This window comes from Camellia sinensis, chromosome 7 (assembly GCF_055761805.1).
Source record: "Camellia sinensis isolate YWXY chromosome 7, ASM5576180v1, whole genome shotgun sequence".
Lineage (NCBI taxonomy): Eukaryota > Viridiplantae > Streptophyta > Magnoliopsida > Ericales > Theaceae > Camellia > Camellia sinensis.
This window is the reverse complement of record NC_138967.1, coordinates 55,152,642-55,179,882: the sequence shown is the minus strand read 5'-3', so window position 1 is coordinate 55,179,882 and position 27,241 is coordinate 55,152,642. Positions and strand designations below refer to the sequence as shown.

Here is a 27,241-nt window from a genome sequence, read left to right as displayed (position 1 = left end):
TTATTTTTATTCAATGACAAAATTGTATTAAAAAAAAAATTCATTAAGCCTCATTTGAAAATAGACTATTTTAGTAACTTTTTGATTTTTTAACTAAAATATAAAGTAAAAAAAACTAGTATGTTTAGAATAACTTTTTGACTTTTTACGAAAAGATGTGCAAAAAGTAGAGAGAAATTTTTTTTTTTAACTTTTTGATATAAGTTGTTAGCTTTTTTATTTTTTTAAATGTGCAAATTGAGAAAAATTAATGTTGGGAAATAGAATTACCCCAATGTTTGGAGTGCAAATAGAGCCACCCTCAATAAACTCATGTAAGTACACATAAAATGTCTAAAATATCATTTTTATTTAGTTTTATGACTAAAATACTTATTTTTTTAATCGATTTTACTTTGCGTGAATAGATAAATAATTTCGATTGAAAACAAATAAAAAATTTAGGATTTAAATTGATAAAATTAAAAAAGTTATCAGACTCAAATCCTAAGGTTTTTTTTTTTTTTTTCTTTTTCAAAAAAAGAAAATAGGTTCAAACTAGGAACAAAAGATTCCACAGGGATACTACCAGATTGTTTTGACGTTGTGAAAGTACATAAAAAACTGGAGGGGAAAAAGAAAGACAAGAAAAAGAAGGAAAAAAAAGAGAACGCTTTCAATTCGATGCCAGTAGTTATCTTTTAGAATACAACAAACAATAATTTCATTTCCAGAATTTCAGAGTTGCTGCTCTACCCAATGAAGATATCAAGTGCACTAAAATCATGTGATGAACTTCAATCAAATATCTCCTGGGCTTCAATTATACTATGCTGACTGGAAAATCGAGCAAGAGGTAAATGTATATCAGGCAAATTACTTTAAAATTAGAAATAGAAAAGAAAAGTAGCAAAAATGCAGGAACGATAAAGCAAAGGGAAATTATATGCTTACTGGTCATCTTTTGTAACCCGATAATATCTTTCTGCATGCTGGCGTTGACCAATAAGATGAGCGAATCGCTCATCATGAGTAATTACTATCAGTTGGAAATTTTCCTGGCCTTTTCTATCCTCCATGATTCTAGAGAAAGCGGAGAATTAAAAAGAGGTAAATGGAAATCTTTACTTCATAATGGACTCAAAACTGAATATATACGAAGTTTCCATACCTCAAAAGAGCTGCAGCAAGACTCTCAGCGTTTGGGCCATCTAAGTTTGTGGTTGGTTCATCGAGTGCTAGTATTCCACAATTGAGGCAAAAAGTCTCCGCTAATGCCAACCGTATAATAAGTGAAGCAAGAACCTGACGCCAGACCAAAACATGTATATATCTAAGAAACACAATAAATGGAAACAGAAGTAAAGTCCAACTTTTAGGGCATCTTGATAGATTAAAACTCAAGTAGTAGGAAACTCCACTTGAATGACGTTTTTTTACACTTAACGAGTGTAGTTGACATCAATCTCTAATATTTATTCATATTTTTAACACATTACAACTGAACAGAAAAAAATAATTAAAAAAAATAATAATTGTTAGAATATATTTATATATACTTGCTTCACAAGCACTTTGGACCTTAAAAACTTCTATATGCCTCGCTCCCCAGCCCTGCTCCCACTCCCACTCCCACTCCCAGCTAGGGATGGCAATTTAAACCCGGCCCGATGGGGACCCGATCCCCCGACCCCGATTGGAACGGTTTTTTCCCGAAAATTATCCCCATAGGGCCGGGGATGGTATTAAAAATTAAATCCCCGATAATTTTCGGGCCGGGGACGGGGATAGGTTCCCCAACCCCGGCCCCGGCTCGGCCCCGCCCCGATCATTCACCGCGTGTGTATATCTATATATATAATATATATGTTTTAGTGTTTAGACTTAGTTCAGTGCCTTATTATATTATATAATATATATGAGTGGCTTGTTTATTATATTACATAATATATATGTTTAGGAACTCAGTGGCTTTTCAACAACTCTCTCTCTCTCACTGTCTCGTTCTTCTCCCTCTTCTACTCTGTGTGTGACTGATCTGAGAGATGAGAAAGAAGCGTCCAAGCCTCCGTCGCCTCCTCCCTTCCTCGCCTTCACCACCATCCTTCATCGCCTCTTCTCCTTCTCCCCATAGTCCACTTCGCCCATCCGTGACCTCCTGTGCAGTTAATCCGCCATCATCGCCATAGTACGGTGGTGGATCGGAGGCAACGTAGCCTCGATCCTCCTTCGCTGCCTCCGATCTGTGTTGATCTGGGGTCTACGACGGTAGATCTGCCTCCGATCTACTATGTTGATTTGCTGATTTTTTTTTTTTTTTTTTTTTGATGTTGTATTTGATCTATAAGTTGTACACACATCTGTATTGCTGGGTTTTTTTTTTTTTTTTTGACGGGGAATTTTCGGGGTCGGGGAAATCCGATCCCCGTTAGGGGGCGGGGGTGGGGGCGGTGATAGGCTCCCCGTCGGGGATCGGGGACGGGGACGGGGACGGGGACATTTCTACCATCGGGGATCGGGGACGGGGAGGGTGATCCCCGGCCCCGCCCCGTTGCCATTCCTACTCCCAGCCCTGCCCTTCTTCATGCATCTAAGATTAAAACAGTGTATTCAGATGGTCACTAACCTTTTGACCAGCACTACACCTTCCTCGCATTTCCAGCTCTGCATCACCAGTATGCATGAGGACCTGTATAATACAACATAAAAACATTGTTGAAAAGTTCTACGAAAAGAACACCAAAAATCTAAACTGAAGGAACCAAATTACCCTGTAGCTGTAAGATCGTGTCCCAGCACCTTCTGAATCTGAATGAATGCTTATATTATCTATATCCTGTCCCCTGTAAGTTTGTTGCCACAGTTCCCTTATAATCTTGTTTATTTCTTCCATTTTCATTGAGTGGAACCGCATGAGTGCTCTGAAAGAAACAGATCAAAAGGACCAAAATTGAGCTATGTTAACTCAGCATACGACCATGAGGAAAATCATGAAACATGCGACTGTAATACCAGGAAAGTGGAATGCAGTTTAAAACTTATTTCATACTAATAAGCTGACAACTGGTTTTAAGTGTCATCAATCCAGGTGTGCACACCACAATGTTAATTAATTGATTTCTTTACCAGGTTGTATTAATTTAATTCATTAATGGATACACGTAAAAACAACATATTTTAAACACAAGATAGTGTCACAATCAAGTGGGGGTAGGCTACATGAATTATTTTTTGCCATTCAGCTCTATCAATGGTAATACGACCAGCTATATTAAATAAATTTATATATTTTTTCACTACCGTATCCCATGTCAACTGAGGCCTTCCCCTCTCCCTAGCATCTCCATTTATGGTGATCCTATCACTCTTCATTCCTGTTGCATCTATAGGTTTGTACATGACCAAATCATCTTAACCTGTTCTCTCTCAATTTATCTTCAATAGATGCTATTCCTGCCATTTCACGAATATATTCATTTATAATTCTATATTTTCTTATCTTATCACACACCCATCTAAGCATTCTCATCTTAGTTATACCCATTTTATTGATATGCTATAACAAGGCTAAAAATAATATTCAATACTGTAACCTAGCAATGCAGCAAATTAGATGACATAAAAAGAAAAATGTGTCGTAGTGCTCACTTGTCAAGAGCACTGTAATATCTGTCCAGGTCCTTGTTTGCCATCTCAGTTGTCTGTTGCAAATGTGTGTAAGTTTATATCATACAATAAAAATTATCAATAAATAATCAAGCAATTAGAATAATATTTCACCTTGAGCAGGACCAGCTGATCAAAGTACCGTTTATCAATGTCCTTGTATTGTGCTTGTTTAAGATCAACTTTATTCCTTGAAATATTGCTCTGATATACAGACTTTGTACCATGGCATCTGTTTAACTACAAATATAAGCATCGATCAATTCTCTCATTGCATTTTAATGAAATTCTGGGCATTTGAGAAAATCAAAATATTAAAGTTACACAAAAACAATGACAACAGTCGGTCTCAATTTAGCCATTAGTCATTATTGCAGTTATAAACAAAACTATAATAAGAAATTTTTAAATACATTCACAAACGAGACCAATTTTCACAATATTAATTAATAAAAAAAAAAAAAACACAAAAATTAACCAGTAGTAGAAGACTAAATGCAAAATGCATTTCCATTTGATTCTATTCCTGAGATATATTTCTAGTTAATGCCTGTAGACAGATTCTCTTAATTTTTTCTTTTTCTATCCCCTTTCCCTGTCTGTTTCTTTTGTTTTTTTTAAATTTTTTTAATTTTATTTTCAAGAGGAAGGGACTAAATGCAAAAAAAATTTAACCTTATTTCTAGTTTTTTTTTTTTTTTTTTTTAAATTTTTTTTGCCTTGGGTTTCGAAAGCCACTCTACAGAAAATTTTCTTTTTACTTTTTGAGTAATGGGACAAATAAAAGAAATATTTTGCATTAATGAAATTACATACAAACGTATGAAAAAAAATTATGAATTAAGCAGGAGATGCCAAACTCGATGAGAAACCACTGGCACGTACTTTGACTACATCGTCTACGATAACAATAAAAGTTACCATTTTTGCCTGTGACCAATAAATAAACCTCCAGAACAGAATACAACAAGTATCATCCAATATAGACTCAGAAAGAAGAGAGTGATTTTGTGCAAAATCTGACCCTCGAGGTCCAAACATTCTTCAATCCTGATAACCAAGAATACACTTTCACTTCTTTATCTACTTATAATCTATCCAAATAAGTTCCCCCCCACCCCACCCAAAAGATTGACATTCCCTTTCCAAATGTGACCTCAGAATTACATTTTCATTCCACTACCCATACCCAGCTCCATTCCTCCAGAAAGAAGGCATTGTTACCCAGCTCCAATTCTGGAACCTTTCATTTGGAAGCACAATCAACCACATCCAAAAAATTAACATTTTCAAACACATCATTTCTACCAAAAAAGTGAGATATTTAAGATCATCACAGTTGCTAAAACAAATAAAGCCCTACAAATTTCACCATATTCTAAGCCTAACATGGACTCTTCTGAACCCAAGAAGGTGGCATGAGTCACTCAATCTCTGCCAAATAGAATAAACTCCAACATAAGGTCATCTCCACAAGATAATGCAACACATAACACACTGTTGAGGAAGAAGATGACAATTAGGCCTATTTCTCTGAATCAAATTAGTGGTGTTTCATGTGAGCCAAAGACCAACCAAAAGCTTTACCTTAATATTTATACTCCAAATCATCTTGTGAGGTTCAAAACTTGATACATTCGGATCATCAACAAAATCAAACAAGGATTTACAAGAAAAGACACATGAAAAATGCATAAAGCACTTTATTTAATCAATTGACTAATGATTCAAAGAAACACTCACAACAAGAGGTAATAAAGAAACTAACTTATTTTTCTCACAATCATTTAGAAAGCCATTCATTTTACATTCAAGGGAATCATGTGAAAATATCTAACAACCATAATTGCAATGAAACATGAATATGATAAATTGAAGCTGTAGAAATACTTCTTCCACTTTCACCCAAATAGAGTTAATACCATGCTGACTTATTACTTTAATTCTAGGAAAGACAAAAACTGAGCAGGACATCAGTATTGAAAAGCAGAAGAACAAATTATCTAGAAATATTAGTTGAATTGACTCATACCTCTGAAAGAAGACTTTCTCTTTCCTGAGACAGCTTTAGAAGATTAGATTCAAAGGTAGGAATTCCACCAGACTTCAGTATTCTGTCTTGCAGTGAGTCAATCTCATGAGCAAGCCTATCTACTTCAGCCTTTGTTTTCCTATAATTCAAGTTGTCTTCAATATTGCGTCTTAACTGATCTTGATTCCGCATCAAATCTTTACCTTTGTCTAGCTCAACCAAGATTTCTTGCTTCCTGATTTCACAACTTTGAAGTTGAGATTCAGATAGAGTATGTTTTTCTTGCAGTTCCTTCAGCCTCTGTCCTTTTCTTGAATCATGGTACCTGGTACAACAAAAGAACTAATGATCAAGATCATTAATGCGATAACCACATAAATCACTTCTTTGGTTCACATGACATACTCTTTGATCTTAGAAGTCACATTAAGAAGCATCTCAAATTCCTGTAGATACTTTCTTCTAAATTCAGCCTGCTCCTCATATTCATGATTACGTTTGACTTTCAAATCATTGTAGTCACCAAGCAAATTTTCCTTCTCCTTATATAAAGGGCCAAGTGCCTCTGCCAAATGCTGAAATTTTCAAGAGCACCAAAGCATGACACACTACATAATAAGTATAAAACTGCATTTATTTTTACAGTATTGGAACCAAATAAAATAGAAAAAAGTAGAATTTTTTTGGATCAACACCCCAAAAAAGAAAAACTCTATCAAATAAACACAAAAAAAATCAGCACAACAAAAATTTCCAAAATAGAGAAATGAGAAACAAAATAAGACAGCGTATCTTTGATACGGCAAATATTCACTTCTGAAGGTTGTAACTACCAACAAAAATAGAAAACTTTAAAAGATTCAGATCTAATTTTTCTCTCCTTTTCATCCTTTAGTATGAACTATGAGCATCTGCACAAGAATGTATGGCAACAGTGAGAATGTAAAATGGAGAAATTAGGGTTGAAAGTTAGGAGGAAGAAGAAGAAGAGAGAACTTTTGTATATATTGAAAACCAATTAATTCCCTCAACTTTACATCACTCAAATATATATAAAAAACCTAAAGTAGCAATATGACCATCGTACCCTCAACTTAAGTAAATATTAACAAGAGAACAAAAATAACTAAAAGAACTATTCTAACACTCCCCCTCAAGCTGGAGCATAGAGATCGAACATGCCCAGCTTGGCAGACAAACGAAGAAATGAAGGCCGAGCCAAAGGTTTGGTGAGAATATCACCCAATTGATCCTCAGAACGAACATAAGGAGTCATCAGTTGCTTGCGGAGTAAGAGATCGCGAATAAAATGGCAATCAACTTTGATATGTTTCGTGCGTTCATGAAACACAGGGTTATTGGCAATGAAGATAGCAGCCTGATTGTCACAAAACATGCGCATCGGAGTGGAAATAGAAAAGCCAAAATCTTGGAGAAGAGACTGAACCCAGAGCATCTCAGAAGCAGTATGAGCCATGGCGCGATATTCAGCCTCGGCACTAGAACGAGCAACGACGGTCTGTTTCTTGCTACGCCAAGTGACAAGATTACCACCAACAAAAGTACAATAGCCTGAGGTGGAACGGCGGTCAGTCGTATTACCAGCCCAATCAGCATCACTGAAGCCAGCGACAGACAAGGAGGAAGATGGGCGATAGAGCAACCCCCGACCTGGAGCACGCTTTAAGTATTGCAAGATACGACATACAGCCACAAAATGGAGTTGGCGGGGAGCATGCATAAACTGACTGACCACACCCACAGCATAGGTAATATCTGGACGAGTGACAGTGAGATATATTAACTTGCCAACCAACCGACGATAACGACCAATATCAGGAAAGAAGTCGCCAGTGTCACCAGCAAGCTTGACACTAGAATCCATGGGAGTATCACTGGGGCGAGTGCCTAAGAGACCAGTCTCAGTAAGAAGATCAAGAACATACTTCCGTTGAGAAAGAAACAAGCCCTGAGAAGAACGGGCAACTTCAATCCCAAGAAAATACCGAAGATGGCCCAAGTCTTTGGTGTGAAACTGTTGTCCCTGTTAGAATTTCACTTCACCTACACCACTACCACCTCCACTTCACCTACTACACCTATATCTCCTATATAAGGAGCCTCTCACATTTGTACTAAAAATATCAAACAATAACATCAATCAATAAATACATAAATTCTTACTTGGTATCAGAGCAAGGTTAAAGATCTTAGTGTTCTTCGCCTTCCGGCGGGCGGCAACCTTGCCTTGACCGCCCGCCGGGTCTCAACCAATTCAAACCTCTCTCTGTTTTCAAATCTCTGCTTTTACACGGTCTAAGATATGGATAGTTTCCTCTTCAACTCGAAATCACCAAAATCCTTCCAAGAAACTTCCGGATCTGACGATTCCGGAGTAACAGCTCATAAATATCATTGAAGATGGTGAACAATCTCCTTTCTCCCACAGAGGCATATATGTGATTCATACCCACACACCCTGTTTCTCTCATTGATGGTCTAACTTTTTATTTTTTTATTACTATTATTATTATATCACATCCTCCCTGCACTCCTGTTCCACATTCTGCCCAACTTGTGGAATCTTGTTGCAGTATGAGTGGTGGTCTCTGCAACGCACATGGGGCACCCACTCAATCTCTCTCCCTCTCTCCTCACGGACATACACTGGTCACCCACTCAATTTCTTTATTTTTTCTTTTATTTCCTTTACACCAAGACAGCCATGTGACTTGTCCCCTCTCTCCTCCGTTTCATTCCCAATTCATTATTTTTATTTATTTTTATTTATTTCTTTACACCAATTTAAAAAAAAAAAAAAAAAAAAAAAAAAAAGACGAAGATGACCTGCACACCAAACTCCTTTTATTCATGTCGGGGCTCACCCCGTTCACCATTTTTACATCAAAAAAAAAAAAAAAAAAAAAAAAAAAAAAAACACAACCACACCCACAGTGGGATTTTTTTATCTCTACTCTGCCGCCGGTCTCTTCTTCTTGCCTCCGTCTTGGGTGGTCCTTGCCGGTGTTGCCTCCGTGCTTCCTAGACCACCAAGCAAGTTGCCTCCTCCCTGCTCCTCCACTACAGCATACGGTGGGCCTCCAAATCGGAACATCACGGTGGCCTTCCGCTTCAGCTCCTTATTTTCCGCCTTTAGCACACTTAACTCTGCTCGCGCATCCTTATACATGCGTTGGAGCAGAGCCAGTTGGGCGTTTAACTGCTGCACCTCATTTGTCCTACTCTGCAGCCGATTCGACAAATTTGTAACCGCAGTCATGGTTTCCACACATGACTTCAATGTATACTGATTGGCCTCCACATCCGACTGCACTGCCATTCTTTGCTCCACCGACCGCATCGGAAAGTTCAACGGAGCAAAACCAGAGGTGTTTGGTTGAGGTTCACGGGCCTCCGCACCAGTTATCTCTCTTGTTGACTCGTTGAGGTCGGGAAAGAGAGTGAGTAGACCACGGGATGAAGAGGCCATATTCTGGGTAGCTGAACGGGAAGAAGAGGCCATGTTTTTTGGGTTGCTGAGTGTTTCAGCGAAATAGCAATTTCAGACTGATAATGTTCGGAAGGGGAGTGTTTCAAGATTTGCAGCTCTTAGAGGCAATCTCTCAGAAAAACGAATATCTCTCTCAGAAAATGAAGAGTTTTTCAGAAGTTTTTTCCCAGGTTTTTTTGTCTTCGCTTCTGCCTCAAGCACAGCCTCCGCATTGGTTTATATCGACACTGACGACGCGGCCGACACGCCACTCTGTCGCTCACGTGCCTCGCCGCGTCTCCGGCTCACCTTTTGATGGCTCGACGCTTTCTGTCGGGCACGACTTTTGATGAAGTGGGCGCGCCTTTTGAGGGCGCAACTTTTGATGGCACGTCTTTTTATGGATTGGGCACGCATTTTGATGGCACGTCTTTTTATGGATTGGGCACGCCTTTTGATGGCACGCCTTTTGAAAGATTGGGCACACCTTTTGAGGGTGCGACTTTTTAGGGGTCCGACAAGACTCTGTAAACTGTCCCGACATTGATTCCGGTTAGCTCCTTCAAGGGTCCGACAAGACTCTGTAAACTGTCCCGACATTGATTCCGGTTAGCTCCTTTATGGGTCCGACAAGACTCTGTAAACTGTCCCGACATAGATTCCGGTTAGTTTCTACAAGGGTCCGACAAGACTCTGTAAACTGTCCCGACATTGATTCCGGTTAGTTTCTACAACGGTCCGACATGACCCCATAAACTGTCTTCTACAACGGTCCGACATGACCCCATAAACTGTCTTCTACATCGGTCTGACACCGCCATCCAGTGTCCTCTACAACGTTATGACACCACCATACAGTGTCTTCACCAACGGTCTGACACGACCATACAGTGTCTCCTATCCTTTTTTTATGTATTTTCTTGTTTTGTTCCTCTCTTCAAACTCAAGTTGGTTAGTTTCTATCCTCCTTGAGTTTGCGGGGGGCTGTTAGAATTTACCTTCACCTACACCACTACCACCTCACCTACTACCACTACCACCTCACCTACTCCACTAAACCTAACCCACTACACCACTACCACCTCCACTTCACCTACACCACTACCACCTCCACTTCACCTACTACACCTATATCTCCTATATAAGGAGCCTCTCACATTTGTACTAAAAATATCAAACAATAACATCAATCAATAAATACATAAATTCTTACTGTCCCAAATACTGCTTCAAAGCAGCAATACCATTGGAGTCACTCCCGGAAATGATGATGTCATCCACATAGACAATAAGAACAATACTCCCAGTAGACGAGTGGCGAACAAAAACAGAGTGATCAAAAGTGGAACGGTGAAAGCCATAGGCAAGCACAACAGCATTGAAGCGATCAAACCAGGCACGAGGGGACTGCTTAAGACCATACAAGGCCTTCCTCAATCGACAAACATGATGCTCTTGGCTGGGAACAACATAGCCAGGGGCCTGATGTGAGTTTTCGATTTTTGAAACTATTTCGTATTTTTGGGACTGTTTTTTTGAATCTGCCTTTGGGACTATTTTTTTCTGGTTTTTCTTGCTGGGCTCACTTCCCTAGGAGCCAAAAATCACCCCTCTAAGGGTCCTTGATCTTAATTTGTTGTTTTACTCCTGTTGAGTTGATATTCTGTTCGATTTTTGGCTGTTTCTGGTCCAGTCACCTTGTGTTCTTCGGTTCTACCTATTGAAGGCTCCTATATAAGGGCTGAAACCCTTCTAGCAAGGGATATTTGTCCTCTCTTTATTGATTACTACTGTTGAGTTGATGTGTTGGTCTCATTTGGGTCCAAACTTGGTTGTTGAGCTAGTTCTGTGTTTATATTGGTGATTGTGGGTATTGGCTGTTTGCAAGTCTGGCTGATCATTATGGTTGAGATTGAGGCTAAGGCTATAACTATGGGTAAAGATGATGACATGTCTAAATCTATCACTACAAAGAAATTGAATGGTGCTAATTATTTGGCTTGGGCCCATACTGTCAAGATTTTCTTACGAGGTAAGAAGAAGTCCCGCTATATTAGTGAACTCCCTCCTCCTACTGATGATAAGGATTATGATGATTGGTGTTGTGAGGATTCTTGTGTGATGGGTTGGATTTGGCATAGTCTGGAACCACAGGTTGCTACTACCGTGGAATTTTGTGATACTTCTAAGGCTATTTGGGACTCCCTTGCTGAGTCTTTTTCAACTCAAAGTAATGTCTCTCAGGTCTACGAGTTATATGAACAGATTTTTGCTATGCGTCAATCTGGCCGGTCTCTCCCTGATTATTATAGTAGTCTCAAGACTTTGTGGGATCAGTTACTGCAGCATCGACCTTTCACAACTGATGTGACCACCCAGAAACAACATTGGGACGAGTTTATGATGGCTTCTTTACTTTCTGGCTTAGATCCTGAGTTGCGAGGGTTCAAAGATCAGATTCTTGCCAGTGACACTCCACCTTCAGCTGCCAATGCCTATTCTAGGCTGTTACGCTCTTCATTGGGACAAGCACAATCCACTTTTGGGTCCTCTTCTTTATCATCTTCTGCATTGGTTTCTAGTAGTAGTGATCATGGGTCTACTCGCGGGGGTTTTCATAGTTCTTCTGGTTCCCGGAGCTCTTCTTCTGGTTTCCGGGGCTCTCGTGGAGGTGGTTCTCGTAGTGGTGGCTCACGTGGTGGTTTCCGTGGTGGAAGTAGTAGTGGACCCGATTCTCATACACGTGGCGATCGCAAGTGTACTCATTGTGGTTCCCAAGGTCATACTGAACCTTAGTGTTGGCAAAAGCATGGCAGACCTGATCATGTCCATCAGGTTACAATCTTCCTTGTTGTCCATTGGCTCGGATGCTTCTCCTGTTACTTCGCATGAGACACTCACTACTCAAATTAGTGAGCTTACTGCCCTTGTCCAGTCTCTCCGGCCTAGTCTACCTTCTTCCTCTACTGCTACCATGGCTAGTTCAGGTAATATTGCATGTGTGGCTAAGTCCTCTCAGCCTTGGCTCCTAGACTCTGGTGCTAGTTCTCATGTCTCTAGTAATTCCTCTCTTTTTGATACTCTTAGACCTGTTGATCATACCATTATACTTGCTGATGGATCTTCTCGGCCTGTCTGTGGTCAAGGTCCTCTTCATCCCACTCCATCCATGTCCTTACCTTCTGGTCTTTATATTCCTAAATTTCCATTTAATTTGCTTTCTGTTAGCCAATTGACTCAAGCTCTCCATTGTTCAATAACCTTTTCTCCTACTTCATGTGTTTTGCAGGACCTCCAGACCAAGAGGATGATTGGTTCGGGGCATGAGAAGGATGGCTTATACTTTTTGGACGCTGAAACGTCTCCTCCTCCATCTGTTGTGTTGAGTGCTAGTGTATCTCCTCTTCAGTGGCATTTTCACTTGGGTCATCCCTCCTTGGCCAAGCTCAAGTTAGTTGTTCCGGGTTTGAGTCATGTTTCTCAGATTGTGTAATAACCCCCACGCTATCCTCACCATACTTATATGCATTCATGAGATTCTGTCTTGTAAACTTGCATTTCGAGTCCTGTCCTTGTTCGTTTAAGTGTTACAACACGTTTTGAACCTTGCTTGGTGTGAGTTTAGCCGAGGTCGTCTGTAGTCTAGAACTTCCTTGTAACCACTTTGTTTGATCTCTAACCTCGCCTGGACATACTGGCCGAGATATCATTATCTAGGCCGAGATGTTCATCACCAGGGCCGAGATGTGAATTATCTGGGCCGAGATGTTACCTTTGCACCAAAGTGATCTTGCCCCGGAGAGGTATGACCTAGACCGAGGTGTGGCACATCTAGGCCAAGGTGTGGCATAGCTTAGTCAAGTGTTGTCCTTCCTAGCCGAGGTCATTGTTCCCTACTTGCCGATATCTTACTCTTAGCCGAGATCATTACTCGCCAGAGTGCCCATGCCATCTTGCTTGTTGAACACACTTTGTCATAATTTTGTCTTGTCACTCAGCCGCTTTTCTGTGTAGCACCAACCAGCCGCTGCCACGTGCCTCTGTAGAGGGTTAAGTTAGCCAGCAGACTTAGAAGTGTATCATTTGCTATATGTCTTTGTTTGTGAGGAGAGAGAAGCTCTAGAAGAAGAAGTTTAGAGTGAGAGAGTGAGTTTCAAGCTTGATTCTTAGAGGTCAAACCATTAGATTCGCGTATTGAGGTTAGATTCTCGATCTACTCTTATCATTCTTATTGATCATCTAGCTGCATTGCATGATCGAACCCGTTTTGCATGACATGCATCGATTTAAAGTTGGTTTTAGAAAGAGAAAGTGGTGTTCATGTGTTCTTGAAAGAAAGGTCTTGAATAATCTGAAAGTTTGCATTAAGTTTCATGTTTTTGTGTTTGTTCTCACTAGATCCTAAAATATGGGTGCCCAGGTCCATGTTTCTGAACTCATAGCATGAAATCTCAGATTTTGTAATAGCAAATCACGATCTTTGCATTCATCTTCCTCATGTGCATGATCTTCATGTTCTTCAAGAAAAAGGAAAACCCAGACTTTTCCGACTTCACTCCTTTGAATGTGGCCATCGAGGCCACACCTCGGCCAGGGGATGTGGAACCTCGGCCTAGACCTGGTAGTCGCCCAGCCTGTTTTTCCGAAATAAAGAATTGTGTTTGTCTTGATTTGACTTAGTCTTGGAGAATACCGAGATCATCTGCATGCATGTGAAACTTGCTTGAAAGTGCATTCAACAGATTTTACCATGTGTTTGTAGGGTTTGGACTTGCCTTGACCCCGGCGTGTGAAGAACTAAGTGAGTGGTATTTTTAATAAAGCTATATTCTAACGCTTTGATAAAGTCTTGTTTTGCTTCGTTTTGGAAAGTATTTGTAAGCATGAATGGTTATTTCTAATTGGAAAATATATATCTTGTTTTGATGACATTCTTGGAAGTCCGTACGTGCTAAGGGACTATAAGCACTTGTAGCACAAAGTTTGGAAGTCCGTACGTGCTAAGGGACTATAAGCACTTGTAGCACAAAGTTTGGAAGTCCGTACGTGCTAGGGGACTCTAAGCATTTGTAGCACAAGTCCTTAGTGTCCGGGGACTATAATGCAACGACACCTTTGAATTGAGATATCTCCCTTGTCTTGCCTTGTCTTGCCTTGTTTGCCACTGACGGTTTACCGAGTGGGTTTTGTTTGCCGAGATGTCATCACTTGTATTATAATGATGTTAGTAAGCATCCTTGAAACTTGACAGATTTGCTAGATGGACTTGGTTCATCCTTTGACTTGCATTATTATGTTATGTATTGTTTGATAAAGACCTTGAATACCAGTCATGCAAACCCCTTTATTTCTTATACCATTCACTGAGTATCCAAGCTCACCCTCTCTATATATATGTAGTGTTAGAAATATTGATAGAGAGAGAAAGAGAATAAATTGTATTATTGATGGATATCTTGATGTATTACAAGATTGATTAATTACAATTCCTATACAATCTATATATAGAAGAAAATGTGGTAGTAGGTGTAGTGGAGGTGATAGTGGGTTAGGTGAAGTGGAGTGTGTAGTGGAGTAGAGGTAGGTGAAGTGGAGTGTGTAGTGGAGTAGGTGAAGGTAATGTGGTAGTAGGTGTAGTGGAGGTGATAGTGGGTTAGGTGAAGTGGAGTGTGTAGTGGAGTAGAGGTAGGTGAAGTGGAGTGTGTAGTGGAGTAGGTGAAGGTAAAGATGGGAAATTCTAACAGCCCCCCGCAAACTCAAGGAGGAGAGAAACTAACCAACTTGAGTTTGGAGAGAGTAACAAAACAAGAAAATACATAAAAATAAAAAAGGATAGGAGACACTGTATGGTCGTGTCAGACCGTTGGTGAAGACACTGTATGGGGTGTCATAACGTTGTAGAGGACACTGTATGGTGGTGTCAGACCGATGTAGAAGACAGTTTATGGGGTCATGTCGGACCGTTGTAGAAGACAATGTTGTGACAGTTTACGGAGTCTTGCTGGACCCTTGTAGAAACTAACCGGAATCAATGTCGGGACAGTTTACAGAGTCTTGTCGGACCCATAAAGGAGCTAACCGGAATCAATGTCGGGACAGTTTACAGAGTCTTGTCGGACCCATAAAGGAGCTAACCGGAATCAATGTCGGGACAGTTTACAGAGTCTTGTCGGACCCTTGGAAAAGCTAACCGGAATCAAATGTCGGTACAGTTTACAGAGTCTTGTCGGACCCTTAAAAAGTCGCACCCTCAAAAGGTGTGCCCAATTTTGTCAAAAGGCGTGCCATCAAAAGGCGTGTCCACTTTATCAAAAGATGTGCCATGAAAAGGCGTGCCAGTTTGTCGGGCGGCAAGAGGCGCGCGATACGCGTGGCTGCCTCGGCTATTTAACCAAGACGAAGGCTGAGGCTGAGGCATACCATTCTGAAACCTCTGAAACCAACCCTTCGCTGAAAAACTCTGCCTCTGCGGAGAGAGAAACTGTGGAACACTTTGTTGCCATTCTGTCACCAACCCTTCCGAACATTACCAGTCTGAAATTGCTATTTCGCTGAAACACTTAGCAACCCAAAAACATGGCCTCTTCTTCCCGTCCAGCTACCCAGAACCTGCTCACGCTCTTTCCAGAACTGAACGAGCCCACAAGAGAAATAACTGGTGTGGTGGCCAGTGAACCTCAACCAAACACCTCTGGTTTTGCTCCATTGAACTTTCCGATGCGGTCGGTGGAGCAAAAAATGGCGGTGCAAACTGATATTGAGGCTAATCAATATACTCTGAAGTCATGCGTGGAAACCATGACGGCGGTCACAAATTTGTCAGACCGGCTGCAGAGTAGGACAAATGAGGTGCAGCATTTAAACGCCCAACTGGCTCTGCTCCAACGCATGTATAAGGATGCGCGAGCAGAGATAAGTGTGCTGAAAGCAGAAAATAAGGAGCTGAAGCGGAAGGCCACCGTGATGTTCCGATTTGGAGGCCCACCATATGCTGCAGTGGAGGAGCAGGGAGTAGTGATCATGCCCAGTGGAGTGGGAAACACGGAGGCAGCACCGTCAAGGGCCGCCCAGGACGGAGGCAAGAAGAAGAGACCGGCTGCAGAGTAGAGAAGAAAAAAATCCGCTAGTGGATGTGGTTGTTTTGTTTGTTTGTTTGTTTTTTTTTTTTTTTTTTTTTTTTTTTTTTTTTTTTTTTTTGTGTGTAACAATGTGATCGGGGTTGATCCCTGAGATGAATAAAATATGGGTGTTGTGCAAACTCGAATGGTAGGTGTGGTAATGCAGAAAAATCAACAGAAAAATTGTTGCTCCTTAAGTTGCTTGGCCACATCTTTAGCAGAAGATCCAGAAACCTCAATCCAAGTTTTTTGAGAACAGTGCACAGGCTGACAGCATGAACTCTAAATAGAAGAGAGCATGAAAGGGATTGGCTGCCATGTCTGCCAAGTTTGATGGTGCAGTGACATAGTAAGCAAGACCACCAACTGGGATAGACTGGCCTGAGGAACAAACATCAATGACTGGAATATGAACAATAGGGTCACACATTAGAGGTGTGAATGGTAGGATCTGGGGTGAACTTGATCTAGATAGTGGCAACCTGACCAGTGGCTCAGGCAGCAAAGTAGGAAAATCCAGAGGGGGGAGATCAGACACATTAAGAGGTGATATTGGTGTCAACACACTAGAAGACCTTGTAGCTGGTAGTAAAGAAGAAAGTGGAGGTAAAGATAGTGATTCAGTGAATGACATAGGCAGTTGTGGAGGTTTTACTGTGTATTGAAAAATTGATGCCATAGGAGGGCACCAACAATAATAGGGAGAAAAAAGGGATGAGCCCATTGAAGGTTCTTGAGATCCTGGGCATAAAAAGGGTGGTGTACCAGACTTGCCAAGTGATTCCAACAAATTTGGAGAGAATAAGCCCATTCCAGTAGCTTCTGGATGTTTATCCTTTCCAGAAAGATTTGAACCAGATGCATCCATGGGGCTTACTGGTGAAGAAGCAACAGACAGGTTATCAACAACTGAAAATTGGATGTCCCCACGTCTCCTCAGCTTTTCTCGGGTAACACTTTTCAAGGAAGTTGAGTTTCTGAGAAGGTAGCAGATTATGTTGCTGAAAATCTGGGAAAGAACATTGTGAAAGCACTTGAATTTGTCAGAGACGAAGAAGATCAGTTAGAAGCAGCCATACATAGCGGCTATTTGGACACTGATAAGGAATTTCTTAGTCAGGGAGTAAATGGAGGAGCATGTGCAGCAAGTGTACTGTTTAGAGATGGAAATCTATATGTAGCGAAAATACTGTTTAGAGATGGAATAGGTAGAGGTCCGGCGGGCGGCCAAGGCGAGGCTGCCGCCCGCCGGTGAAGCAAAATGAGTAGGTTGTTAACCTTGCTCTGATACCATGTTAGAAATATTGATAGAGAGAGAAAGAGAATAAATTGTATTATTGATGGATATCTTGATGAATTACAAGATTGATTAATTACAATTCCTATACAATCTATATATAGAAGAAAATGTGGTAGTAGGTGTAGTGGAGGTGATAGTGGGTTAGGTGAAGTGGAGTGTGTAGTGGAGTAGAGGTAGGTGAAGTGGAGTGTGTAGTGGAGTAGGTGAAGGTAATGTGGTAGTAGGTGTAGTGGAGGTGATAGTGGGTTAGGTGAAGTGGAGTGTGTAGTGGGTTAGGTGAAGTGGAGTGTGTAGTGGAGTAGAGGTAGGTGAAGTGGAGTGTGTAGTGGAGTAGGTGAAGGTAAAGATGGGAAATTCTAACATGTAGGTGATGAGCAGGAAGGCGGTGACGCCTAGGTGTGACTCGCGAGCTTGTTTTGGGTTTTGTTTATGTCGGCTTAACTTGTCTTCATGTCGGTAGTCTTGAAAACTATGCTTCTCGGCTTATAATGCTTGTAATTTACACACGTCGGCTGGAGAAGCCTTTTGATCAAGATGTAAAAACAAAAATGTATTTTGAACTTTATTGTATTTGTATCCAAGTTGTATTATTATGTAAAGTTGTATGTCATTCCATGTAACTTATGCACTGCTCTTATGGACCACTTGTATTTTAAGATTATTACTTCCGCACTTGTGAGCCCCATATATAATTATACTCTGTTTATGTGTGAATTTTGTAAGTTGGCCTTTGGTAATCCCGGATTACTGGCCATCACGGCACCAAACTACTAGGGGCGGTTTGGGGTCGTGACAGATTGAGTGTGAAGCCTGTCAATTTGGGAAGCATCATCGTAGTTCTTTTCCTTGTCGTAGTGTTAGTCGTGTGTCTGAGTCTTTTGCTCTTGTCCATACAGATATTTGGGGTCCTAAAACTCCTACTGTTAATGGGTTCTTTTATTTTGTTATTTTTGTGAATGATTACTCTCGGATGACTTGGTTGTTTTTAATGAAACAAAGATCTGATATGTCTTCCATCATCTCTAAGTTTTATAATGAAATCTTTACTCAATTTGGCAAACGTATTAAGATATTTCGGTCTGATAATGCCTTAGAATATGTGCAATCTATTGTAACTACCTTTTGTGATGCTCATGGTATTATTCATCAAACTAGTTGTCCTCATACATCCCCACAAAATGGTGTTGCAGAACGGAAACACCGCCATTTGCTAGATGTTGCTCGCACCCTGATGTTTAATATGCATGTCCCCAAACAGTTTTGGGGCGATGTTGTTCTCACTGCTTGTTTGCTTATCAATCGCATGCCCTCTAGTGTTGTACACACATCTCCCTATTCTCTGTTATATCCCACCACATCTCCTTTTCCCTTGCCTCCTCGCATTTTTGGGTGTGTGGCCTTTGTCCATGTTCTTGACCCTAGGTTGGATAAGTTATCTCCTCGTGCACGCAAGTGTGTGTTCTTAGGTTATTCTCGCACTCAAAAAGGGTACCGGTGTTATCATCTTGAGTCTCGTCGCTACTTTGTCAGTGCTGATGTAACGTTTTTTTAGTCTACTCCGTTTTTTTCTTCCTCTGGGCAAAATCTACTGATATTCTCTCTTCTCGTGAGGGGGAGCAAGCCTCTCTCACTCCTACTCTTCCCTCTTATGCTCTGATATCAAGTGAGAATGTAAAATGGAGAAATTAGGGTTGAAAGTTAGGAGGAAGAAGAAGAAGAGAGAACTTTTGAATATATTGAAAACCAATTAATTCCCTCAACTTTACATCACTCAAATATATATAAAAAACCTAAAGTAGCACTATGACCATCGTACCCTCAACTTAAGTAAATATTAACAAGAGAACAAAAATAACTAAAAGAACTATTCTAACAGCAACCATTAAGTGAATTGTTCACATAATTCATAAGTAGGTAGGCCAATTCCGTCATGGATCAAATTCTGGAACAACACTATCTCAAATGCACTCAAGCATCCTAATGAACTTCTACGGCCTCTTCAATGGTAAGCCACAATCAGCATTACCATAGAACCCCTCAAGCTCCCAATCAAAATAAATAAAAAGAGAGAGACAATGTCTCAAACTACATCAACAGACTTACTAATATGTTAGTAAACGGGAGTCAACAGTTGGCACATAAAGCTTTGCTAGTTCAGTAGGAGTGACAGGTAGGCATAATAAGGCAATCGATTGGAGAATAGAATATGCATCTTGTCCTGTCATCTGTTTATTCAATCCCTGGCTACTGAGCCCCCTTCGTCGGTATGCACCTAAAATCAAATGGCCTATTGTTAGCACCTTGACATTTGGGAGCTAGCGGCCTGACATTTAGTGGCACCTTGCACCTATGTCAGACCTGGACCGCGGCATGAGAAAGGCATGCCAAAACAACAAGGTGGACAATCAGTTGTGCTGTTTGGCAGTGGCACTCAACTCTTGGCCTAAGTATGGGCAGCATGGCATATGTAAGGCATTAATATGACCTTAATGCTGGGCTGCAGCATACATCGGGGTTTAACACAATCAGATGGCATGACTTGGCTAGACAGCAAATCGTGGTGCACACTTGGCTGGTTAGCAAGGTGGATGAGCTTGACCAAGACCAACAAATGGCACTCAGGGCTCTGTTTGGCTAGTGGCTTAAGCAATTTGAATTGTCTAAGGCAAGATAAAGGCTTCCTAAAACATAGGGGGCAGTTATAGGAGGTTATGCACAGAACAAGGTATGCTGGGAAGGAACAAGGAAAACTGAAATAAAGGAGCAGTTAGTGATAGTTATTTCTATAGGCTTGTTTCAGATCTGTGCTAACCCTTTGGCAGTTGGGGGAGTCAACTGCCATGCTAGGTGGCATGTGTCCTTTATGTTTAGTTGCATGTTTGAATTTCAAATGTTCTGATTGTAAGCCTATAAATAGCTATGGCCATGCAAACTCGAAATTCATCAAGTGTTCAGAGTCTAGCATTTAGGCTTTCCTTCGTAATTGTTGGTGCAATAATAAAGGTTGGGTTTTCCTGTAATTATTGTGTTGCTTTATCTTATATGCTTGACAAATGTGTGTGTAAGTTGCATACATTGGTTGGGACTTAGTGCCATTGCAGGAAAAATTTGAGTCTAAAAATTAGCCCAGTGACACCTATCCTTTTTCTTAATCTTGTTTTCCGCATATGCACTTAGACAATGAAAAAAAAAAAAAAGTCAACTTTTCCTATTTTATAATAGAGAGAGAGAGAGAGAGAGAGAGAGAGTGATTTGTCTACTTTGTTAAAAAGGTAACAAAATGAACTTTAAGTACATCGTAGGATGACAACAAAGACTATGTTATATATATACAAAGTACGGGCAACCTGATGAAGCGTAGCGGTCACTTTAGTTTCTTGTACATGAGAGGTTCAAGATGTCTTACACTACTTCCCTTGTCTATAAGTATTGGTAAATATGCAATAGTCATTTTCCAATATCTTAGGTATTTATCAGATATCATGTTATCTATTGAATATTCATCATGTAGGTTTTTGTAATACATCTCTCAGTTATATGAAATGTTATTGATCGTATAAATATCTACTACTATCATTTACTTTATACACATATTTACGGAAGAATACTTGCATAAATATCTTCATAACTGAGAAATATGAATTATAAAATATCCTTAAATTAAATGAATTATATAGTTTGGAGATCATTACATTTTGTGAGACCAATGGAAATTTTGCATTTACGCTATCTACCATAGTTTTCAATCTCATTGAGATGGCCAAGTGATGTACTACACAATAGGGAAAAAGAAGACGGGGAGAGCGGGAGAGGGGCACAACCCTAACACAAACGGCCACAACCTTGTACTCAACATCAATAATCTAAAGCTAAATAATATAATGCAAACCGTAGTATTTATAAGCCAAAAACCCTAATCAAAGTAGGAAACCTAACCCAATTATTATTGGAAACTCAATCCCTAATATAATAATAAGAAACTAAATATTGCTTATATCCTAATTAATTATAAATGAAAATAATAATTAAAATATGAAACACAAATAAAACAACAAAGTCTCTATAAATATTCATGAACATTCCGCTTCACCAAGTCTTCACCATGGTAGTTTTCAATCTCATTGAGATCATGAATTCTTCACCATGTAAAACTTCAACTAATATTAGAGTAATTATATGCTTATATCACCCAGTTTCAACTATCAATAAAGAATTGAAGCAATTGAACATGATAACTAAAAAAATTCAATTTATTGATATATGGAAACTTGTTTTAGATAAATACACACTAGCTTCTTTTTGCACTCTTTGGTGTTACAAAAAGAAAGAATTGTCATCTTCTTTAGATCGCCACTGTGTTATTGTTTTTCATAGTTGAATGTAAAGATTTGTAGAAACTAGGGTTAGGATTAAGAAGAGAGAAAAGTAGAACAGATAATACGTAGAAATTAGGCTTTGGGTGCTTAAACTAACCCTTCACCTTAGCACTTATTTATATTAAACTCAAGTGGTACAATATGACAATAATAACCCTCATTACAGAATTAAATAACACACGACTATTCTAACACTCACCCTCAAGCTGGAGCATAGAGATCAAACATGCCCAGCTTGGTAGACAGGGGTTGAAATGCAGGACGAGCTAATGGTTTAGTAAGAATATCACCTAGTTGATCATCAGACCGAACATAGGGAGTCACAAGCTGCCTCCGTAAAAACAAATTCCAAATGAAGTGACAGTCAACCTCAATATGCTTGTTGCGCTCATGAAACACCGGATTATTGGCAATGAAGATAGCCGCTTGATTGTCACAACACATGGACATTGGAGTTGGAGAAGTCCAAAATCCTGCAGAAGAGAATGAACCCAGAGCATCTCAAATGCAGTATGTGCCATAGCACGATATTCAGCCTCCACATTGGAGCGAGCAACAACATGCTGCTTCTTACTCCGCCAAGTAACTAGGTTATCACCAACAAAGGTACAATATCCAGAAGTGGAACAACGTTTAGTACAACTACCAACTCAATCAGCATCACTAAAGCCAATGACACGCAAAGAAGTAGAACGACGATACAGGAGACCTCGTCCAGGGGCACTCTTCATTTAATGCAAAATACGACACACAACATCAAAGTGAGGATGGTGACGAGCATGCATAAACTGACTAACCACACTCACAGCATATGTAATATCCAGACGTGTAATAGTGAGATAGATTAATTTCCCAACTAAGCGACGATATTGACCAACATTAGAAAATAACTCTTCATGCTCACCATCAAGTTTGGCAGACGAGTCCAGAAGAGTATCAGAGGGTCGGGCACCTAAGAGGCCAGTCTTAGAGAGAAGATCAAGCATATACTTCCCCTGAGAAAGGAAAAGCCCTTGAGAAGAACGAGCAACCTTAATCCCAAGAAAATACCAAAGATTCCCCAAGTCCTTAGTATGAAATTGCTAGCTTAAATAGTGTTTTAAATCAGCAATCCCAGTAACATCGCTACCTGAAATGATAATGTTATCCACATAAACAACCAAGATGACAACCCCACAAGAGGATTGGGGAACAAAAACAGAATGATCAGAAGTGGAACACTTAAACCCATAGGCAAGCACAACAGTAATGAAGGGATCAATCCAAGCACGAGGATATTGCTTCAGTCCATAAAAACCCTTCCGTAGGCGACAAACAAGGTGCTTATTACCAGGCACAACATAACCAGAGGGTTGATCCATATAGACCTCCTTTTACAAATCACCATAGAGAAAGGCATTTTTTATGTCAAGCTGATATAAAGGCCAAGAACAATCGACAACAAGAGAGAGAAGTATCCAAATGAAATTGAGGCAAGCCACAGGAGAAAAGGTCTCAAGATAGTCAACACCATAGATTTGGGTGTATCCTTTGGCAACCAAGCGAGCCTTAAGGTGTTCAACAGAGCCATCAGGAAGATACTGTATAAATTAGCACCCAACAATTGGCATTCTAGGCGGGAGAGTAGTGAGCTCCCATATCTGATTCTGATGAAGAGCACTCATTTCCTCATCCATAGCATGTTTCCATCCAAAGCTAGACAAGGCCTGCCGATAAGAGGTTGGAATAGAAAGAGAAGACAAACTACAAGCAAAGGAAAGAACAACAAGAGAAACACGAGCGTAAGAAACAAACTGGGAAATAGGATGTTAAGTGCAAGTACGTTTACCTCGATGCAAAGCAATAGGCAAATCAAGAGAGTTAGGAGGAGATGATGGGATAGGAAACTCGGATGAAGAAGATGAACCAGCCGGGCTATAAGCAACAACACGTCGAGTTTGGGATCTCTGGTAGACCTGCAATGGGGATGAAGGTGGAACAACAGGAGAAGATATTGGTGAAAGGGAAGGAGAAGAGGACATAGCCGGCACCGGAAGAGTAGAAATGAGGGTAGAAGTGGGAAAAGATTGCTCTCCCTCACAACAAGAGATAAGATCAGGAGACAACTATTGACTATGAGAAGAGAAGAAAGGGGTGGACTAAAAAAAGTGACATCAGCACTGACCAAGTAACGACAAGACTCATGATGGTAACAATGATACCCTTTCTGTGTACGAGCATACCCTAAGAAAACACACTTACGAGCACAGGGAGACAACTTATCCTGACCGGGATCAAGGACACGAGCAAAGGCTACACAACCAAAGACACATGGAGGGAGAGGGAACGGTGAATGGGTAGGATATAATAGGGAAAATGGTGACTGATTATGCAACACAATTGAGGGCATACGATTAATGAGAGCAGGCGGTGAGCCCAGCATCAATCCAGAAGTGTTTGGGCACCTGCATGTTAAATAACAAGGTACAAGCAACATCTAACACATGTTGGTGTTTCCGTTCAGCATCTCCATTTTGTTGAGAAGTGTGAGTACATGTAGTCTAATGAATAATACTACGATCAACACAAAAGGAATCAACAATAGACTGTGTATACTCTAAAGCATTATCAGATCGAATCACTTTTACATGTTTACCAAACTGAGTATGAATTTCACTATAAAACGTACACAATACATGGGGTAACTCAAAACGCTGACGTAATAAAAACAACCAAGTCATTTGAGAGAAATCATCCACAAAAATAACGAAATAAAAAAAACCATTAAGTGAAGAAGTACGAGAACCCCATATGAATAAAAAAAACCATAAAGTGAAGAAGTACGAGAAAGACCCCATATGTCTGTGTGGACTACATCGAAAGAGTCTAACTCATGACTAACACTACGACTAGGCAAGGAACTATGGTGATGCTTTCCAAGCTGACAAGCTTCACACTCTAGTGTAGACCCATGACTCAAACTAAGAACAAGAAGTTTAAGCTTGGCCAAAGACGGATGTCCCAAACGAAAATGCCACTGCAGGGGAAAGATACCAGCACTCAAAATGGATGAAGTAGGAATACGGAAGCGATTATTATCCAGATAAAATAAGCCCTGCTGCTCATGCCCCAAACCAATCATCCTCTTGGTCTGGAGGTCCTGTAACACAAGAAGTGGGAGAAAATGTTATGGAACAGTGGAGAGCTTTGGTTAATAAAATAACTGACAGTAAATTAAAGGGAAATTTATGGACATAGAGATTAGATGGTAAAGATAAAGTGGTGGTAGGGTGAAGTGTACCCATACCACGAACTGGTTGGGATGACCCGTTGGCAAGAACAATATTATGGGAAACAGGATGTAAATCATAGAAAAGAGATAAATTACCAGAGATGTGTGAACTAGTGCTAGAATCTAGGAGCCAAGGTTGGCTAGATGGAGCCATACATGTAATATTACTTGAACTAGCCAAGATGGCGGTGGATGATGGACGAAGAGTAGAACAAAGTAAGCTCTGTAATCTGAGTAGTGAGTGCCTTATGAGAATCAGACGAAGGAGCTACATCGGTGACCTGATGCACATGGTTAGGCTTACCATACTTCTGCCAACACCAAGGTTCAGTATGACTAATGGAACCACAATGATCACATTTCCGATCACCACGAGAAACGGAACTACGACCACCACGGTTTCCGCCACCATGCGAGCCACGAGAAGACCCACCTCCACGAGCACTATAACCACGAGAACTGGGCTGTGAGCCATGAGAGCCATAGGTGCCAGGAGACCCAATGTGAGTGTTACTATTGCCAGAGATCATAGTAGAAGAGGAGCCAGGTAAAGGAGTGGAGCTAGGGATAACAGAACTTTGGCCCAACGAAGACCGTAATAAGCGGGACTATGCATTAGTTGCTAAAGGTAAAGTCTCACTTGCCAAAATCTGATCCTTGCATCCATGCAAATCTGAATCTAGACCGGTAAGCAATGAGGCAATCATAAACTCTTCCCAATTCCGCTTCTGTAGAGTCAAATCTATAGTAAAGGGACGATGTTGCAATAATTGATCCCACAAATTTTTAAGACAACTATAATACTCACATAGTGGACGACCAGACTGCTTTGTAGCAAAGATGGTCTCATACAACTCATACACACAAGAAACATTACTCTATTGGGAAAAAGACTCATCAAGAGAGTCCCAAATCTCCTTAGAGGTTTCACAAAACTTAACCGTGGTGGCAACATTTAGTTCCAAGCTATGCCACAGCCATCCCATAACACAAGAATCCGAACTATACCAATCATCATAATTCGTATCCTCAACTGAAGGGGGAAGCTCCGTAAGGAAGTGTAATTTTTTCTTTCCACGGAAAAACACCTTCACAACATGTGCCCAAACCATGTAATTCAGACCATTCAATTTCTTGGTAGTAATAGATTTGGGCAAATCATCATCTTTAACTAATGGAGGGTGAGACACATCATCCTTAACCAATGGGGTTTTACTTTAAGCCATGAGATGCAAACAGTTGAACACAAGCAATAGCAAAAGACAGAACTATGTAACCACTAACTCTCTGTTTGGCTGAAACTATCACCGAACAACCAAAATGCAATGGGTAGAAGAAGGCAACACTTCTACCAACAATAAACAGGCAACAGAACAATAACAGAAGAGAGACAATAGAACATGAATAGAAAGAAAGGAGATGAACCTCTAGAAGATTAAAGATCACTGCCGGTGCACCAAAACACAAAACAAACTCCAAAGAAGGCCTCAGAAGGTGCAGTCGGCTCCCATAGGGTAGAGCCCAACAAGCAAAACCACCAAACAAGGGATGAAATTGCAGATTGTAGAAATAGGTGCCATAAATTTGAAAAAATTCAAAAATCGAAAAGGCACATCAAACAACTTCAAAAAATTCTACAAAAATCACCATAATTCTCTGAAGGCAAAACCGAGTAGCCCCACAAGTTTGTCGGAGCACAACGTCCATACGGATAGTGACGTCATGCTGATGTCATCATACGGAAGATGACATCAACACTTTGCAATCACCTGGTGCTGATCTCCAGGCTTTATCGAACAATTGTGTGAGTAGAATTGGTGCTCTGATACCAAGTTGAATGTAAAGATTTGTAGAAACTAGGGTTAGGATTAAGAAGAGAGAAAAGAAGAAAAGAGAATACGTAGAAATTAGGTTTTGGGTGCTTAAACTAACCCTTCACCTTAGCACTTATTTATATTAAACTCAAGTGGTACAATATGACAATAATAACCCTCATTATAGAATTAAAT

At 40.3% G+C, this 27,241-nt stretch overlaps 1 protein-coding gene across 2 annotated transcripts in view; it reads right to left on the bottom strand.

The window, feature by feature from the left end:
- Positions 1-421: 421 nt before the first annotated feature.
- Positions 422-27,241, bottom strand: part of RAD50 (DNA repair-recombination protein (RAD50)) — a 121,943-nt gene continuing 95,123 nt past the window's right edge. Inside the window, exons 19-27 of one of the 2 annotated variants that reach the window (XR_014335337.1) lie at positions 6,083-6,252; positions 5,678-6,002; positions 3,760-3,885; positions 3,628-3,680; positions 2,750-2,900; positions 2,606-2,668; positions 1,151-1,284; positions 934-1,079; positions 422-816 (exon numbers count right to left, since the gene is read on the bottom strand). Coding sequence is in view for 1 of the 2 variants with exons in the window: in XM_082877962.1 (XP_082734088.1) it covers positions 777-816; positions 934-1,062; positions 1,151-1,284; positions 2,606-2,668; positions 2,750-2,900; positions 3,628-3,680; positions 3,760-3,885; positions 5,678-6,002; positions 6,083-6,252 (1,191 nt within the window). In the remaining variant the exon portion in view is untranslated. The remainder of the gene's footprint in view (positions 817-933; positions 1,080-1,150; positions 1,285-2,605; positions 2,669-2,749; positions 2,901-3,627; positions 3,681-3,759; positions 3,886-5,677; positions 6,003-6,082; positions 6,253-27,241) is intronic. The other variant, XM_082877962.1, reaches the window with a different exon arrangement.